We start from the raw sequence: 17,695 nt of genomic DNA, 5'->3' as shown, positions 1-17,695 counted from the left end.
CTTCATGGGACATTTGTGAGTATCTGGGCAAATGACTTTATTTAGAACAGTGGGTCATGGTGTCTCTTGCTTGTAATCTCAGGACTCTAGATGCTGAGCCAGTGTGGATCGCTCCAAGTTCAAGGAGGACCTGGACTACAGCGTGAGCCCCTTCCAAAAACACAAAAAAGCCACAGCAGAAACTAAAACTAAGTAAATAAAAACATTGAGTGTGGGACTCTGTCCCCTTTTATTTTGCATCCTTTGACAGTCTGTTGAGAATTAGAGGTGGCCAGGCGGTGGTGGCACACGCCTTTAATCCCAGTACTCAGGAGGCAGAGGCAGGCGGATCTCTGTGAGTTCGAGGCCAGCCTGGGTTACAGAGTGAGTTCCAGGACAGGCACCAAAACTACAGAGAGAAAAACCCTGTCTTGAAAAACCAAAAAAAAAAAAAAAAAAAAAAAAAGATAGAGAATTAGAGTCCCTTTCTCAAAGTAAGACTTTTCATTAATTCAGCTATTATTTATTTTAGGGCACAAACAGCCTTTATTGGTTGCAAATGAAGAGGAAACACACCAACCATTCCCCTGGAGAAACATTTGCAGACATGTTAGCTGCCTTCTGAATGCACTTCTTATTCTTGCTACGATTTTTGAGATGCTTTTCATTCTTGCTATGTTGCTCAGACTGCTCTCCAACTCACGGGTTGAAGTGATTCTCCTGCTCTGGCTTCCAAAACCAGTGGACCACAGTTTGTATCACAGAATCAGCAAGAATAATGTTCTTAAAAGCACAGCACAGCTGGGCTGGAGAGATGGCTCAGCAGTTAAGAGCTGGCTGCTCTTGCAGAGGACACCAGTTCAATTCCTAGGACCCACCATGTCGACTCAAAACTGTAACTCCAGTTCCAGGGGATCTGATGCCCTCTTCTGGCCTCCTCAGGAGCTGCATGCACATGATACATAAACATATATGCAGGCAAACACCAGTACACACAAAACTTTTTTTAAAAAGCACAAAACAATTTTTTAGGATTACACCTTTAATCCCAGTACTTGGGAGGTTCTAGCCTCTGAGGTCACCAGGCATGCAAATGGTACACAGATATAAATTCAGGCAAACACTCAGACACACATTTTTTTTTTTTAAATTTTAATCTCAAAAAATAGCCAGGCAATTGGGGTTGGGGATTTAGCTCAGTGGTAGAGTGTTTGCTTAGCAAGCGCAAGGCCCTGGGTTCAGTCCTCAGCTCTGATAAAAAAAAAAAATAGCCAGGCAGAGATCTGCCTTCCTGCCTCTGTCTTCTGAGCGCTGGGATTAAAGGCATGCACCACCACTGCCCAGCTATTTATTTATTTTAAAGAACACTAGCCAGGTATGGTGCACAACTTTAATCCCAACATTCCTGAGGGAGAGGCAGGCAGATCTCTGAGTTTGAGGCCAATGTGGTCTACACAGTGAGTTCCAGATCAGCCAGGGTCACATAAGACTCTGTCTCAAAAATAAATAGGAACATTGAGTGGGAGGAGTGATGTAGTTTAACACTTAATACTTTTTGTGGTGCTGGGGACTGCACTTTGGGCCTTACATCCTGGGCATGTGCTCCAACACCAACCCCACCCCAGTCCTACCCTGTTTGAGCAGCAAAGAACTAAAGAGAGAGAATGCAGAAATATGATGGAAAAGTCTGCGTCACCAGAGTGAGAACAGGTATAGAGTGGCCATTTGGCCCTCTAAAGTCTGCTAGACACAGATGTCATCCTAAGCAATGGTGGCCACATGGCAGGTGGCCTGAGACAAAGCATGCCATCGGGTGTAGGTAAGAGTGAGCTAAGGACCACCAAGGGTTTGAAATAGTTGTAAGTTGTTACTTTGCTTTTCAGGCTTAGGAATCCCAGATGGCCTGAACTTCCCTGTATGCCAGAGGAGGACCTTAGCCTAGTGGTCCTTCTCCTGAGAATTGGGGTTATAGACCTAAGAGACATTTGGTTTATGGGGTGCTGGGGATGGAAGCCCAGGGCTTCACACATGATAGGTGCAAACTCTGATGAGTTTCATCCTGTCTTCTCCATATTCACCTCTGTATTATTTGTCTCTCTTCTTGTTTTTGAGACAAGGTCTCTCTTTGTAAACCTGGCTGCTCTGGAACTCACTATGGAGACCACGCTGGCCCCCAATTCACAGAGACCTTTCTGCCTCTGCCTCCAGAGTGCTGGGATTACAGACTTGTGCCACCAAGCCTAGCTAACAATTTTTGGCCTAGTTCTTTGTTTGTTTTTCAAGACAGGGTTTCTCTGTGTAGTTTTGGTACCTGTCCTGGAACTCACTCTGTAGACCAGGCTGGCCTCGAACTCACACAGATCCACCTGCCTCTGCTTCCAGAATGCCCGGATTAAAGGCGTGCACCACCACTACCCGGCCTAGTTTTTCTTTTATCTCTTCTTTTTTGTGATGCTAGGGACAGGCACTCAGTCACCGCACTCAGTCACCGTGCCACACCCTCTGCCCTCTCACTCTCTATACAGATATTCTACACACTATTCTGAAAATCATCCTTTTTGTTATTTTCAAAGACAGCAAAAAGCTGGGCAGTGGTGGCGCACGCCTTTAACCCCAGCACTTGGGAGGCAGAGGCAGGTGGATCTCTGTGAGTTCAAGGCCAGTCTGGTCTACAGAGCAAGTTCCAGAATGGCCAGGGTTATGCAGAGAGATCCTGTCTCAAAAAAGAAAAAAAGAGAGATAACAAAATACACAGAAATTTCTTGTAACAATGACACAGAGACCATTTTTCAATTAATTAATCTTTTAATATGTAGGCTGTCAAAATGGCTCTGTGGGTAAAGGCATTTGCTGCCAAGCCTGATGAGCTGAGTTGGACACCCAGGACCCCCTTGTTGGAAGGAGAGAACGCCCTCAAGTTGTCCTCTGACCTCCATGTGTATGCCATCACACACGTATGTCGTCACACACGTGTATACAAACACATGCACATATACATAAATAGATGTAATTTAAATTTAACAACACATTATGGACAATTTTATCTGCATAAGCAATTCTCTTTTAAAGCCCACACAAGAGAAGTTCTTGTGGAAACTCCATCTTGGGGAGAAGGTGAAGTGTACCCTCCAAGGTAGTTGAATTTACAGAACCCAAACAGAAAAGTGACTAACAAGTCACCTGGCCTCTTTTGCCGAATGCTGACTGGTACATTCACTTATCCAAGGTAGGAGTATGGTGTGGTGATATTTTGTGTATGCTCTAACAAATAAAGCTTGCCTGCAGATCAGAAGGCAAAGCCAGACATTAGTTAGCCATAGAGACCAGGCAGTTGTGGCACACACCTTTAATTCCAGCACTTGGGATCTCATGCCTTTGCTCCCAGTACTTGGGAGGCACACATGCCTTTAATCCCAGCACTAGGGAGGTTGAGACAGGTGGCGGGCCACAGAAAGGAACATAAGGCAGGAGGAGACAGGAGCTCAGTCTTTTTCGGCTGAGGAGATGGTGAGGTAAGAGGTGGCTGTGGCTTGTTGCTCCTTTGTCTCTCTGATCTTTCAGCGTTTACCCCGATATGTGGCTCCAGGTTTTTATTAAGACCAATTAGGATTCGTGCTACAGTAGTGTCCAGATCAGGGATGAGGAAGCCTGCCCCATACCTGGTTAAGGCCTGGACTCCTTGGCACTGCCAGCCAAAGCTTTGCCTACATGCCTGGCCTGGCCTCTCTGGTGAATGGGGGAGGAGCTGCTACTCAGGCCTGATGCTGATCTCTCCTGACAGCTGCCCCTAAGGCTGGCAAGCAGGGGGGAAGGGACCAGATTTAAAGATCCAGCTGCCCCACCCCCTGCCAGACCTGGGCAAGCCAGCAGCGGAGAGCATCCTCTGAACACACAGTGCCCAGGCAAAACAGGTCAGGGACTCCTATGCCCTGGTTTCCACCTCTTGATACCCTGGGAAATCTAGTCTTCATTTCTGCCCCCACTCCACAGGACAGGGAGACCAGTGCCCCCAACTATGAGATTTCGCCGCCTGACCCCTGGCTACTTCCGGGTGCTACAGGTAAGTACATCTAAATACTGGCTTTCTGTACCACCTCTCCCTCCCCCTCTCACGGCGGGGCTGATACCCCCAACGGCCAGACTGTCACGTTCCCTGCTGCCTGACTAGCCAGGACCCAGATGGGCAGTGAGGCGAGAGGGATTGGGGTGGAATCTCCCTGGGGCAGAAATGGCGTCCATATCTTCTCCACCCAGCAGCACCATCTTATCCGCTTCCTACCCAGAAGTCTCCGTTGACCATGTATGTACACCCTTTGTGTTCTCCCAGATGCAGGTGGCCGGGGAGCTGAAGGCAGAGCCCCGGAGTCCGCTGGTTGGGATTGTGGCTACGACGCTGGCTGTCCTCGGGTTAGGTGGCTCCTGCTATGCCGTGTGGAAGATGGTGAGGCAGCGGCAGCTGTCCAAGGCGCCCTGATGAGGCCGGTAGCCTCTCACCCAGGCTTGCAGGTAGGCGACTCAGGGGAAGGGTCTGCAATTTCAGAAACCCATGTTTTCCCCCCTGGGGATCAGTATCTCTGCCATTGCCACTAACACAGAATAAACCTGACCCTACTCCCCAGTTTTACACTGTACCTGGACTCCAGCCCAGATTCAAAGAAGGCAGGCAGGGGTACGGGTTCCAAAGCTGGACCCAATGAGGAACAGACATCTTGGCTCAGAAACCCTTGCAGGGCTGGACTCTGCAGGACTGGAAGGGAAGTTAGAATCAGCTGTACACCCTCTTGTCCAGGTCCTTTATTTTGGGCACAACACCCAGAAGAGATCATCTCCCCAAAACCCAAAGTACACACTCTGAGACTAGCACTGAACCACTGTCCATGGGCAGTTTCTCTGCCCTATATCCTCAGGCCCCTCAGGTGGATGTGTCCATCTCAGGGATCTCAGTGGACACTTCTGTGGGCACGCCCAGGCGCTGGGGGGGCACATACGAGCCCATGCCCGCTGCCCTCTCAGCCTCTTCCTGACTGTAGGGTTCGATGCTCAGCTGCTTCAGCCTGGGAGAAGGAAGAATAGGTGTTTGGAGCTGATCAGATGCAAGACATACCTGCATGATACCCATTCACCATCTCCTGACCCCTTCATACCTTTTCTTGTGGTCTTTGGATCGGAAGTGGGTCTTCAGGTTGGCGGAATCGATGAAGTACCTCCTGCAGGGATGTAGGGTGAAGGGAAAGAGTAAAGAGGTGGTGAGGCCTTTCAGGTATGCCTACCTCCCTGGTCCTAACTCGTCCCCGGACACCAGATTCCGAGCCCGAAGAGATGGGAGGCGGGCTGACCCACGGGTCCCAAGACAGGAGATCCCGCGAGCCTCGCCGCCCGGATCTCACCGCAATGGGGCTGGTACCTCAAACCCTGCTCGGCCCCGGGCTGGACTCACGCGCAGGCCAGACAGCGATGCAGGCCGCCCCCTGGCAGGTCCGGGTCGGGCTCGGCGTCCAGCTCTGGCTTGGGCCGCGGGAGCCCCTGCGGCCGCAGCTCGCGGTGAATCTCATCCAGGTCTGGCCGCCGCTTCTTGGCCTTCATCTGGCGGGCTAAGGAATGTGCTCGGTGCGCGCCGGTCCTGCGGGAGCGACCCATGATCAGTGACACCAAGACCAAGGAGCTGGGAGTAGGGAAAGACCCACACGTGTTGGCGCTTCCGGGCCGCTCAATGACGTCACGAGAGGTCCGCCCGGGGGCGGAGCAAGAGTGCCCAGACCGCCTCTGATGACGTCACGGACGGGCTGGTGGCTGGAGCGCCCCCCGGTGGCCGTGGATGATAGTGACTGGGCTCTTGAGGGGCGGTGGCGTGCCTGGGGGTAGCGGATCCTTCCACTCTGCCGGTCCCATCATCACTTCCCGGTTTCCACACCTCGGATTTCAGTTGGAGAGGATACTTTCAACGTCTCTGGAAAGCACTGATGTTTGTGCCGTGAATAAATTACTTCATAAATGAGAATAAGTTTGGAATCACGGATGGGGCACCCCGAGGGCAAAGGGCCTCTTCTTGCCTCTCCCCCGTTATTTTCTTGGGTCTGTGTCTCTTCTGTCCTCCCTCGACTCCTAGGCAAATTCATGGGGCAAAGAGTGGAGAACTGTTTCCCAGAGAATCTAGCACCTGGGGAGGTGTTCCGTACTTGAAGAGGGGTCAGTTTTCCTGTTTTTTGTTGGTTGGTTGGTTGGTTGGTTTTTCAGTGCTGGGGATGGAACCCAGGGCCTCACAGATGCCAGGCAACTGGTCTAACAGGCGGACTCCATCCCCTGCCCAAGAGGAAATGTTGCTAGAAGAACCCTCGTCTCTGCTTTCTTTCTCTATGCCCAGGCTCCTAGGAGAGGGCTGGCAGGAAAAGGGGAAATAACCAAGAAGTGTGTGCTTAGAGTAAGGAGAGGGCCAGGGGGCCTTTCTTCGCTCATCTTGGCCTGGTGCCGCTCAGGCTGGCCAGAGCCAACTCCACCGTATGGGGCCAGAGGATCTCAGCAATAATTCAGGGTTCCGACTCTTTGGAACCAGTTGCCAGGAAACAGGGAGACGGGCACGTGCATCCCTGGGGAGAACAGGTTTCTAGGCCAGACAAAGGAGTGAAATGGAAGCCCAGAGTGCTCACTGGAGGTGGCCTGGGGACCTTCCCACTCCAGCTCTTGAAGGCTGAGTAGAGACACAGGGCGGGGCCCCGAGGAAAACATGACTAGTAGGACTACAATCATAGCATGCACAGGTGTGGGCCCTGGACTCAAGATTTTGAGTGGAAAACTTTTTCAGCAGCTATTCTAAGAGCCGAACAACCACCAGTATTCCTAAGTGCAGGAAAATGGACTCTCCAAAGAGCTGTCTTCCTTAACTTTGGCCAATATGGGTCAAGACAAGGGGCTGAGGTGGCACAAGCCTGCCCCAGCCTCAGAATCACTGGGATCCGGTTTACCTGCTCGGCACTGTGCCAGCTGGGGATAATGGTGCATCTTTCATGAAGTCACCAGATCCCTGGGACAGGCTCTTGGTTCCTCCAAGTTTCTGGAGCCAGATCCACTGGTGCCCATTAAGCTACCACCTTCTGTGTTTGGGTGCCAGGCCCCTCTCCCCTGCAGCCATGAACCAAACTTTCTGGAAAGCTTACAAGTCCAAAGTGCTACAGACTCTGGGTGGAGAATCTGAAGAGGACCTGGCGGAGGAGGTGGGTACTGACCATGTTTTCTAGAACAGAGGGACAGCAAAGGCAGGGTTGGGGGGGGAGTATAAAGAGCATTAAATAAGCTGGAGAGGAGACAGATTCTTTTATGCAAAGATTGTAGGCACATTCAGGGATTACAATCAATGATGGAGATGTTAAAAAAAAAAACACAGGAAAGGGGAGAGCTGGGGCATGGGCGAAGCAGGCGCTGACTCCAAGGATCTCGTGAACTGCCATAAGATAAAGATTGTTCTAATGCCACGTGGCAGTAGCTACAGAAGTCCATTAAGCTCGTCATAGCTTTCTAGTAGACAAAGCTAAGAAGTGAGACGGTTTGCCTGGAGAGGTATGAGCTCCTGCGTGTGGGAATAGGGAGTAAGTAGTCCTTACGCTCTGTGGGCCACAGTAGCAGCATTCCATCAAAGCCATACTTAGACCATATTTAGTTCCGAGGGGGAGGGCAGAATGGACTTTGAACCTAGGAGTTTATGTCTGGAAGTTGCGATAAGTGGCAGCCACACAAATGGGTGTGGCAGGGGCGGAAACTAGCCCCATGGGGTGGGTGAGAGGGGGGCTAAGCATATGCCTAGACATGCTGGTGTCCAAGGCTGGGATTCTATGGACATGTCTGTAGGAAAATGCTACAGTTGGTGCCTCCGTGGAAACTCCAGTACAGCTATGAACTGGATTTAGTGATTTTTGTATGGATATGCATTTTAAGCAGGATTCTGTACCTGTATGCTTTCATGGAGGCATTTGCAGGTGTTGCATTTGGTTGGTAGAGAAATTCTGACAACTCTGCATAGGCCTCTGTTTAGCTAACTGCCTGCAGGAATGGGTTGTTTAACCACATGAGTGTCCTTGTGTGACTGCCTAACGCTCATACATCTGTGCACAGGAGGAAAGGGGTAGCCACAAAGAGGCATGCTCACGTACAGGTGTGTGTCTGCAGTCGTGTGCATAGTGTACCCTGGTCCACTCTATGTGTGTGTGTTTGGGTATGTGTGGGAGTGGGCGAGTGTATGTGCTTAAAGGTATCTATAGAGATTGACCATGCAAACCTGTGTATTGACCAGAGGCATTATGTAGTCTACCTGTGAGCATTCCCATGTGCCCTAGCGGAGATGCACAGTGGGTGTATAAGAGGGTGTGTGTGCACTGGCTAGCAATGGGGCTTCTCTCATGCTGGCTGGGTGGGGTCTTGTGTCCCAGAGGGAGAACCCAGCATTAGTGGAGTCTGAGGCGGCAGAACCCCCGGAGGAGGCCTTCAACCCCATGTCACAGCTGGCCCGAAGGGTGAGTTCTCCAGTCTTCCACCCAGCCCTGGGAAGCCTGGCAGAGGCTGTGGTGAAGCCCCAGGAGGCTTGGTGGCATGCGATCCTGACTCTCAGCTCTTTCCTCCCAGGTTCAAGGGGTTGGGGTGAAGGGCTGGCTGACAATGTCATCTCTGTTTAACAAAGAAGATGAGGACAAGCTGCTGCCACCAGAGCCCTGCGCTGATCAGTACGTGTGGCCTCAGGAGGCTGGGCGGTGAGGGACAGAAGGATCCTAAGATCCCTCTTCTGCCACGCTGGCTCTCTGTGCTCTGTTCACCACCCCTGTATGCTCTGTCCTCTTATCAAAATACAGCGGGGTTAGATCTCTTGGGACAGAGGTAACGGGAAGTCCTTATGGGTAGCTCCTCCCTCTTCCTCAGGACGGCCAACTCCCTAGAACCCAGGACAGCAGAGAAGGCCTTTTTAGGTGCCTGCAGCAAAGGGTGGTCTAGATGGTAAATCCTCACCCTCCAAAGCAGCGGTGACCAAACATAGGTTCCCTTCCTCTGATTCTCTTGGTGTACATAGAGACCTGAGGATCCCAGAGGACCCCCCAAGGCACACCGGTTTGGAAAGCACTGTTTTATAAGGTCTTAGATGCTGAGAGCAGACCTAGGGCTTCATCTCCGCTGGCCCTGTCTCCGTACACCCACCGCATCTCTGCCTTTTCCTTCAGCCCTGCGCACCCACATCACATTCCCTTCCGCTCTGCCCACCCCCATCCATTATTCTTGTGGCCGAGGTTCCTTTCCTCCCCACCCCCTAACCTCCTCTGCCTGCCCGTCCCAGTCCTCTGAGGACTCTTCCAGAGGCAAGGCTCCTTCTTCGGCGTCATCATCCCTCCTTGACAGCCCTTCCGCACGCACGTTGCTTCCACCTCTTCGTCCCTAAGCATCTGTGCTAGGATTTCCTCCACTTTCTCCCGCGTACCCAGTTCCTCTTCCCTCAAGCCTAGAGGATCCTAACCACTTTGCTCGCCTGGCTCTCCCCGCCTCCCGCGGTGTGTGTGTGTGTTGTGGGGGTGTCCCTGCTATGGGGCCTAAGCAAGCCCACCCCACTTTCTCTCTCGTGCCCTTCCCTTCTTAGAGACCCTCCCTGGCTTTCCGGACCTGGCTTGTTTCCGTTAGTCTATTCTTCTCTGCACCGGAGTTCCTTCTCCAAACTCCTGACCGCTCCACCCAACTCGGGGATCCCGGGTCCCCTCTGCCCTCTCCCGTCCTCCCCTGACCCTGTCCCACCTGACGGTTTTCCCCCCAGAGCCTCCGAACCCTCCCTTTGCTTGCAGGCCCTGACCTTGCCCCGACTGCCCCCTGACCGCACCTCTTGTCCCTTCTCCTGCCCACTGTCCCCTTCCGGGACCCCGGGCCAGCCCGCTGACCCCCGCCTCTCCTGCAGCCCGCTGGCGGCGCCTCCCCCGTCGCAGGCGGCCGCGGCCGAGACGGAGCCGCGCGGGCCGGGATTCTGGGACGCGTTCGCCAGCAGATGGCAGCAGCAACAGCAGGCGGCGGCGTCCATGCTGCGCGGCGTGGAGACCCCCGCGGAGCGGGACCCCGAGCCCGGGGACAAGCCGGCCGAGGAGGCCGCGGAGTGCCCCGAGACCCGGGAGGTGGACCCCGCGGCAGGCTTCAAGTGGGGTTTCCTCACCCACAAACTGGCAGAGATGAGGGTGAAGACCGCGCCCAAGGGCGACTAGCCGGCGCCCGCCCTTCCCTACCTCCCCATAAAAACTCCCGGATCGACACCCCGTGTGACGGTGTCAGTTCTTTCCCGACAACAGGAAAAGCTACTTTTCGGTGGGCGATCTCAGGGTGGCGGGGTCTAGCTAAAGCTTTCCTCGCCTTCTTTCCCGACGGAAGTGCCGAAACACTCCAGGTGACAGGATGGGTGGCCTTAGATTTAAGGTACAGCTTTCCAGAAAGCCCCAGGACGCGCTCCACTGCCCTGTCCCGCTTCCTTTCATTCAGCAAACCCTGCTGGTGGCCCAACGGCAGACGCTGGTTCAAAATGTGTGAAAATCTGGAGTAACGAACGAGGCAGCTCTCCACCAGCCGGTCCCAGACAAGGGTTTGCTGAGGAACAAAACGCAGCTGCCCGTGTGAGCTCAGAGAGGATGGGGCAGACCGGGTATTTTGGGGAAGTTTCCTGGAGGAGACTGTGAGTGTGATCTTCCAAGAATACAGTTAGGGAAGGAAACCTATGGCAGAGGAGGGGGATCCTGAACAAAGGCTTTGACAGGAACCTGTGAAGAAAACCTGCGACTTTGAGTGGTCTGGAGCGGGGGTGGGGGGGTGGGGGGGTGGGGGGGGTGGGGGGGATCTCTGCTGGAAGTATAGCTCAGTTGGTAGAGGGCTTGCTTGCCTAGCACATGAAGCCCTGGGTTCGATCCCCGGTTATCACATAAACCTCAGTGGTTGCTAGCAGGGTGAGGCTGGCCTGGGACGGACACACACACACACACACACACACACACACACACACACACACACACACAGCAGGTTACAGATGGCAAAATCCTGACCCAAGGGTGCCCCAGTCTTAATGATCTCCATTCCGGACCCTCCAAAACTCAGACTTTCTTACCTCGGGACCATGGGGGACGGAAAGGGGACGCTAAGCTCCAAGAATCCTAGGTGGCTCAAGCAAGCTACGTTTATTGAGCACTTTCTATATTCCAGGCACGTTTGCCACGTGCATTACAACTACTCCAAGACGCTATTTACGCCTTTAACAACCGAGAAAAGCGGAGTGCTTGGCCAAGGTCACACTCAGCCTGGAACCCACACTCAAAACACTCAGCCACGCAAACCAGTCCTCCCCTTTCCCCAACCTCTGCCCGCTGAGCCACACTCACGATCCTTTTATTAAATAATATTTTAGCTTTATTCAGTAGTTCGCTCATCTCCCACCCACCCCAGTCCATCGCTGCTCACCTTCAGCCTCCAGAAAGGCTACGTGGCCCCCGCCCCACCCCACCCCTTCCCTCAGTCTGCGCCTGGCCCTCGTGGTCCCGCCTGCTCAGGGTGCAGATGGGGAAACAGATCTAGGCAAAGGGTTTGTTCACGGACGAGGCGAGCTCTCCGGGAGCCGTCTCCCGTGCCGTGATGCTCACACCTCGGACTCGCGCGGCGGGGCGCGCGCGCGCTGGCAGCCGTACAACCACTGGATGACGCGCGCGTTGCGTTCCACCACTGACACCGAGGGGCGTCCGTCCCGCGCGGACCCCGCCGCCTCCGAGCCGCCGCCACCGCCGCCTCCCGCACAGTCCGGGCTGCCCGCGTCCCCGTCGCTGGATGTCCAATCGCTGGTGTCCCCGGAGGCCGGCGGCGGCGACGTTGCGACCTGCGGGCTGTGCTCGGCGCCCCAGCTCTGCGGGGAGAAGCGCTCGGCGCCCAGCACCTCCACCAGCGCGCGCTCCAGGCCGCAGTAGTTGAAGAAGCGCTCCTTCTCCGACAGGGGCAGCGAGCACGTGGGACACAACGCTCTCTTCCCTGTCGCCTCCGGAGCATCCGGGGACCCAGCCCAGCCCGCAGGAGCCGCGGGTCTCTCTGTAGGTCCCGGGCTGCTCGGGGCAGCATCCCGGGGGGCGCCCAGGAAGAGGCGCCGTACTAGCCCCTGGCCCTTGGCGTTCTCTTTGTTCACCGAAGCCTTGCAGTCCCGCTTCTGGCGGTAGAAGATGAGGGAGTCAGGCCTCGGCTGTCGCCTGCCGCTACCCCGGCGAGCAGGCCCAGGCGTCCTGGGCGAGGCAGAGGCTCCCAGCTCATTGCAAGGGTGTGGCGTCAGCGGTCCTGGTCCCCCTCGCAGGGCTGGCTCCTGACGACGTACGATCACCTGCTGCGTCTTGACGTACTTGGCTTTGTCGGCCTCCAGCCTCTCCACGGCGCTGGGGGTTCGTGCCCTCGATGGCGTGGAGGGAGAGGCCAGGAGCATCTTAGTGGAGCTGGGCAGGTCAGTGCTCCATACACAGTTAGGGATGCACAGGTAGCTGAGGAGCAGCGAACTGTTCTCTGGAGTTCCTGCGGCCTGCAGGGAGAGAGGAACTGTCTGGGAGAGGGTAGGCTGTCCCTGGCCCTCTCCTGCAGGCATTCCTGGGTAGAGGATCATCTACTCACCCCTCCCCCATCAGCTGGTGCGATGCCCGGGGAGCAAGAGCCAGACCTCCTTAAGAGGCATTGGATAATTTGAGGGGAGGGGATTTATGCCCCTTTGAGAGTACTCTGATCTGGCCCCTGGGCCACGCATGGTACAAGCAAGCAGGACACTTGGAAAGGAAAATCAGGCGGGCCCTAGCTCAATTCCCGAAATCGGCTTTAACCGGAAAAAATACCTCTTCCCAACAGAGCAACTTCAAGCCCAAGACAAGGAGGTTCCGCAGCCACAGGCTGCCTGCAGCCGGCCCACCCTTCCCGCCCCCAAGCACCGAGGTCAGGGACATAACCATAGGGTAGAAACCTCTAGGAACTGCTGCCAGCTTCCTCGCCCAGGCCCAGCAGGGCTATTCAGGAAGGAGAGGGAGGTGGTCCCCAGGCCGCGTCAGTCTCTACTGCCAGTCACTGTGTGCCCTATGCCAAGGGGACTCCAGAAAAACTTAACCGGTAAACACCACCTCGTCCAACCCCCGCACTTCCATTTCAGACGCCAGGACAATGGCCAGAAGAGGAAAGGGCTTGTGTGGGTCCTTTTGAGAGTTAGGGTGCCACCTGGGACCCAGATTTCTCGCCTTATCGTGCAGATCTAGACCGGCTTGGACGCCGGCTTGCCGGTCAGAACTACTCTGGTGTTTGGGTTCTGCTTCTGATGCTGTGGACCCCGGCAGGAACCCCAGTCTCACTAAGCAGTTCCCTCCACTGAGTCTGCCTAATAACCTGCACACCCAGAAATCTGCCCTCGGGGTCCTGCCGGCTTCTCATCCAGAAACCTCTGACCCTTCTTCTTCACCTCCCTTGTCCTGGGTAAAAGGGCAGGAGGGACAGTAAATCAAGAGCTGACAGTTTCCTTGTTAGCTCACAGAATGGGCCACCCACATGGCTCTACACACCCACCCCTGTCCTCCCATTTCCCGTTCCCACACAGCTGAAAGAGACTTATTGGTTCTGGGGTCTGAAGGACCTTGCTTCTGGAGGCAAAAAGGCACAGACTAGGCAAGGATGTGTGAAGAAGGATGTGCCCTCCACCCTTCACAGAGGCCTTAGAGCAGAGACCCTGGTCACTTCAGCCCAACCTGTTAAACTTTCCACACACTACTCCACACTGCCACCTAGTATGTGGTGAATGTGTCCACTGTGACTGAAACCTAGACAGCAAGGACAGCCTGCCAGTGTCCCGCTCTGTTCACTCAGGGACTATACTGGGTCAGATGCCAAGGTCCCAGGAGGGCACTGAGCTTGTCTGACCTCATGGACGGCCTCTGTCCCCTCCTTCTCTCTTTAGCCTTGAGCAAGGAGGCTATAAAAAGTCCCTAAACACAAGGACCAAAATAGTCTGCTGTCCCCCGCTTCTTCCCTGTTTTCTGGGCTGCCTTTGATGTTTGACCACAGACGGCCCATGCTAGACTGGTAGTCAGTCTTGTCCTCTCTGTCCCCGTTACCTACCCTCTCCCAGCCCTTGAGTTAGAAATTCCAACTCTGTCCACGTAGAGGCTTCAGCTCTCAACATTGGCGCCTCCAAGTTTAGTAGCTTGGCACTAGCCTCCTTACCAGCAGCCCCAAGGTACCCTCCTGTCCTCATACCCTCCCACCCAGATGCACTCACCTCCGTGTGGAGACACTGAGTTGCAGGGGTCCCTCGGTAGGCCCAGACTGAAGGCTAGAGGGACAGCGGGGACCAGGGAGTAACTTTGGTGGCAGCCAAGCCTTACTCTCCACAGGAAAAGCGAAGAGCCTCCACCCCCTAGGTTAACCCTTCCTGACCCAGAGCTCAGACTCAATTAACTCCTTCCTGACCAGTCTTGGTGCTGACAGGACCTGTGAGCCGTGTCCAGCAACTTTACAGATGGTTAAATCAGTTCTGTTGCCATGGAGCCACCGTAAACTTGGGCTGAAGTACCATGAACCCAAACGAGACCTTCTACTCCCCAGGCTCCTTCTGAAGTCTCCATGTTCTGACTGGAGGACGGAAGAGGACGCTATGCCATTTGCTTTTTCCCCTCTAGCAGGTATAAGCCTGTTTTGATCCTGGTTCTGGAGTGTGGCAAGCCTGCTCTCCCTAGAGATGAGCCTGGCATCTGCAGCCTAAGGATGGGTGAGGGTGCTGCAGGTGTGTTGAGAGCCTGTCCCAGCAAGACTTAGCATGAGGATTGAGCAAGAACTCAGTGGTCCTGCTCTGTGATGGCAAACGGGAAGGCTGTGATGAAAGAGGCCTTCCAGGGCTAAGCCTCCATCCTTTGGCCTCCTGCCTGGGATCCCTAGCGGCCCAGCAGACTCTTCTCTGACTCCATTTATCTCCAGGGGAAGCCCTAGCCACGAAGGAGCCCCACCCCTCTCAGTAGGTCAACTCCTTAGCACTAGAGTTCAAAGGCTGGGGCTTGGCTCTGCCTCTGTTTCTCTCCGGGTTGCGCCCACCCCCTACCACCCACTTAGCATAAACCCCCTCCCTCCCTTCCTTCTAACACTTTTAATGATTGCAAGGCACATTCCCATCTATGCCCTTGATCTCCCTTGAGCCTCCTCCCCTGGAGCCTAGATAGGGCTCGGCAGGAATAGTAACCCCACTTCATGGGGAGGAACTGAGTCAAGCAGGAGGGACATGTGCAGACCCCCAAAGCTCTCTCTCTCCTCTGCCCCCATGTCTGTCTGGCTAGACCCAGAGTCTGTCTGAGAACCCAAGGCTCATCACCTGTCCAGAAGATGCTGTTACCTTCCCTAGGCCTGGAATGGGATGGGAAGACGCTGGGACACACAACATACCTTGATGGAAGAGAGGGGTGGAGGAGGCTCCTCTGGCTTCCTACCTGGGGAGCCTGCCAGATTTCCCCAACCCTGTTTGTACGAAGGAGAAGCCTTCCATTGGAGTGTTACACTCTCCACAGGTGAACGCTCCATCACCCAGAGTTCAAAGGTCAATGCTTGGACCCGGTCCCCCTCACCCCTGGTCCCTGACCTTCTGTGAGCCCCTGGATCCCTGTCCCACTGTTATGAAGGGGAGGAGGGGGGTATTTATTTTTGTCCATAACAACAAAATTGTTTTGTTACAGCATTTGACAAAATACTTTCAGCACATTGTCACAATTCGTCTCGAAGATAATCTTTAGGGTTAAGTTTTATCATTTTTCCCATTTAGAGCTGAAGAGACTGAGGCTTAGGGTAGTGAAATGACTTGTCCAAATTCACACGAGGATGGCTGTTTGTTTTGTTTTGAGAAGGGGTGTCAAGTAGACCAGGCTATCCTTGAACTTCTGATCCTCCTATCCACCTCCAGAATGCTGGAATTACAGGCATGAGCCACCATGCCTGATTTTGTGCAGTCCAATGCTGGGGGTGGAACTCAGGCCCTGTGTATGCTAAGCAAGCCCTCCACCAACTGAGTTACATTTTCACCCCAACAGGTGACTTTTATTGAGGAAGATATATGTGCTAAGGGCCATTCTTGTTACTTCACATCGTGATCATATATTTAATCCAGGGAAACGGTCCCTTCTAGTTTGGTAGATGCAGGTAGGGTCCAGGCCAGTAGCCCTGTAGCCTGAGCATGAAGGGTTAAACAGGGGGGAGACCGGGCGGGGGCCCAGCTGGGATGCTGTCAATGGCAGGAAACCTGGCCTGCCAGGGGGAGGATGGGGCCTAGTGTCTCACTGAGGCCACCCCCACTCCTTTGCTTTTAAAGGAGCATCCGGGTTAGGTGGAGGGACTGGCAGGGGCCCCTTCACAGCTGTGTTCTGGGGATCAAGAACAGATGCTAGACTACTGGAAGGGGAACCCAGGGGGTAAGAGGGGGGTCATCCTGATTGGATGTCTTGTTTTCCACACTTCTGAAGTGAGCCGGCTCCCCCTCGGTACTCAATCAGAGGGCAGAGCCTTAGAGAGCCCTAGTCAGAGGGTAGTGCCGCTCTTGGGGGTCTTCAGTTGGAGGGGTGAGAGTCTGAGAGCCTTGCTCTCAGGGGTTCCCAGTCTGAAGTGTCAGTGCCTCATGCCAGGATGCCAGTGGACAAAGTGTCTAGGGACAGACACAGACCCAGGAACACACAGCCTGAGCAGGCGCACACAGGAGAAGGCAAATGCTGAGGGACCCCGAAAGAGCTGGGGGAGTAAGACGGACAAGAAACAGAAGGATGGGAGGCCATATATCTGTCTGTCCTAAGAGGATGGAGGCCCACATCCCTCTATCCAGAGGCCCTCAATTCGCATGGGGCACTCAACAAGGGCCAGATCCTCTCTTTCTGGTCGTGGGTCCCCAGGGAAATCTTTAAAGTGGCTCCTTCCTGCCCGCTAGCCAGGACCTGGGGGAGGGGGAGGTTAAGTCTGAGGGCTGTTTCCTTCCTATGTCCGACCTCAGACCTCATTCCCGGAACACCTGAGCTGGGAATGGGCCTGAGTCAGAAGCGGCTCCTTTCAGGAGAGGGTTGACAGGCAGACTGGGAATAGCTCTGGGCAGTGTCGGGAATAGTGAGATAGGCCCCGAGAAGCCTTCAGCTCTGGCTTCAGACCTCATGCCTGCAGTCACAAAGGAGACTCTTGTCTACATCTCCCCAGCCAGCCACAGCCCCCAAGCCACAACCATTCACACTTTAGCCCTGCCTTGATTCCAATCCTGACTCTCCACTCTTTTTTTGACATTGCCTCCAACAAAAACATAACCTCTCTGGGCAGCCCTTCTTGTCAAATGTGGATGATGAGACAGGCTTTTGTGTCGTTTGAGGGTGGGCTGAGAAGTCACGAGCACCTTGTGGCAACCCAGGAATGGTGGATGGATCTGACCTCTCCTTGGGCTCTCCACCAGCCTTGGACCTGTGGCCTAAGCCTTTTCTCCCTGCACCCGCCCCTCGCCAGCCTCCCTCTAGGCTGCTGGCAACAGATCATTGGGGACACTTTCCCTGGGCTGCGGGGTCAGCAGACGGGGGTCACATCCTCTTGAGGGACTCATGGGGAGGTTGGCGGCAGAGGTGGGGAGCAGGGGGACCACAGAGGAAGACTGACCAGCTCTGTTGCAAGGAGACGAAGAAAGCAGATGATGGGGGTGGGGCAGGGGCGATTTGTTCCGCTT

General features: G+C 54.5%; 4 protein-coding genes across 7 annotated transcripts; 2 read left to right on the top strand and 2 right to left on the bottom strand.

The window, feature by feature from the left end:
• Positions 1-530: 530 nt before the first annotated feature.
• Znf593os (ZNF593 opposite strand) lies at positions 531-4,644 on the top strand. The gene has a single exon (XM_052715982.1). The coding sequence runs from the start codon at positions 4,208-4,210 to the stop codon at positions 4,451-4,453; it is 246 nt and encodes an 81-aa protein (XP_052571942.1). The 5' UTR covers positions 531-4,207; the 3' UTR covers positions 4,454-4,644.
• Positions 4,645-4,758: 114 nt separating this feature from the next.
• Positions 4,759-5,698, bottom strand: Znf593 (zinc finger protein 593). The gene is made up of 3 exons (XM_052715981.1): positions 5,417-5,698; positions 5,124-5,186; positions 4,759-5,033 (listed from the first exon to the last, which is right to left on the bottom strand). The coding sequence occupies exons 1-3, from the start codon at positions 5,614-5,616 to the stop codon at positions 4,892-4,894; spliced, it is 405 nt and encodes a 134-aa protein (XP_052571941.1). The 5' UTR covers positions 5,617-5,698; the 3' UTR covers positions 4,759-4,891.
• Positions 5,699-7,103: 1,405 nt separating this feature from the next.
• CUNH1orf232 (chromosome unknown C1orf232 homolog) lies at positions 7,104-10,193 on the top strand. 3 transcript variants are annotated; one of them, XM_052715706.1, is made up of 5 exons: positions 7,377-7,446; positions 7,832-7,854; positions 8,397-8,480; positions 8,590-8,687; positions 9,896-10,193. In XM_052715706.1, the coding sequence occupies exons 1-5, from the start codon at positions 7,377-7,379 to the stop codon at positions 10,191-10,193; spliced, it is 573 nt and encodes a 190-aa protein (XP_052571666.1). The 3 variants fall into 3 exon arrangements, with proteins under 3 accessions (XP_052571667.1, XP_052571666.1, XP_052571668.1); XM_052715707.1 differs by lacking the exons at positions 7,377-7,446; positions 7,832-7,854 and adding an exon at positions 7,104-7,187; XM_052715708.1 differs by lacking the exon at positions 7,377-7,446 and having other exon boundaries at positions 7,823-7,876.
• Positions 10,194-11,476: 1,283 nt separating this feature from the next.
• On the bottom strand, positions 11,477-14,371 carry Fam110d (family with sequence similarity 110 member D). 2 transcript variants are annotated; one of them, XM_052716388.1, is made up of 2 exons: positions 14,249-14,371; positions 11,477-12,520 (listed from the first exon to the last, which is right to left on the bottom strand). In XM_052716388.1, exon 2 carries the CDS (start codon positions 12,425-12,427, stop codon positions 11,606-11,608), a length of 822 nt encoding a protein of 273 aa, XP_052572348.1. In that variant the 5' UTR covers positions 12,428-12,520; positions 14,249-14,371; the 3' UTR covers positions 11,477-11,605. The 2 variants fall into 2 exon arrangements, with proteins under 2 accessions (XP_052572348.1, XP_052572347.1); XM_052716387.1 differs by lacking the exon at positions 14,249-14,371 and having other exon boundaries at positions 11,477-14,224.
• Between the last annotated feature and the right edge of the window lie 3,324 nt (positions 14,372-17,695).

Source organism: Peromyscus californicus, unplaced genomic scaffold (genome assembly GCF_007827085.1).
Source record: "Peromyscus californicus insignis strain IS unplaced genomic scaffold, ASM782708v3 Scaffold_5__1_contigs__length_169319896, whole genome shotgun sequence".
NCBI lineage: Eukaryota > Metazoa > Chordata > Mammalia > Rodentia > Cricetidae > Peromyscus > Peromyscus californicus.
This window is presented reverse-complemented; position numbering and strand designations above follow the sequence as displayed.

Excerpts from the sequence above, each read along its gene's own strand:
- Znf593 (XM_052715981.1), bottom strand. The coding sequence starts at position 5,616 with ATGGGTCGCTCCCGCAGGACCGGCGCGCACCGAGCACATTCCTTAGCC. Across the intron at positions 5,187-5,416 it reads CATCGCTGTCTGGCCTGCGC|GAGGTACTTCATCGATTCCG; the intron begins GTGAGTCCAGCC and ends ACATCCCTGCAG. Across the intron at positions 5,034-5,123 it reads TCCAAAGACCACAAGAAAAG|GCTGAAGCAGCTGAGCATCG; the intron begins GTATGAAGGGGT and ends TCCTTCTCCCAG.
- CUNH1orf232 (XM_052715706.1), top strand. The coding sequence starts at position 7,377 with ATGGGCGAAGCAGGCGCTGACTCCAAGGATCTCGTGAACTGCCATAAG. Across the intron at positions 7,447-7,831 it reads AAAGATTGTTCTAATGCCAC|TTGGTGCCTCCGTGGAAACT; the intron begins GTGGCAGTAGCT and ends AAAATGCTACAG. Across the intron at positions 8,688-9,895 it reads CCAGAGCCCTGCGCTGATCA|CCCGCTGGCGGCGCCTCCCC; the intron begins GTACGTGTGGCC and ends CCTCTCCTGCAG.
- Fam110d (XM_052716387.1), bottom strand. The coding sequence starts at position 12,601 with ATGATCCTCTACCCAGGAATGCCTGCAGGAGAGGGCCAGGGACAGCCT.
- Znf593os (XM_052715982.1), top strand. The coding sequence starts at position 4,208 with ATGGCGTCCATATCTTCTCCACCCAGCAGCACCATCTTATCCGCTTCC.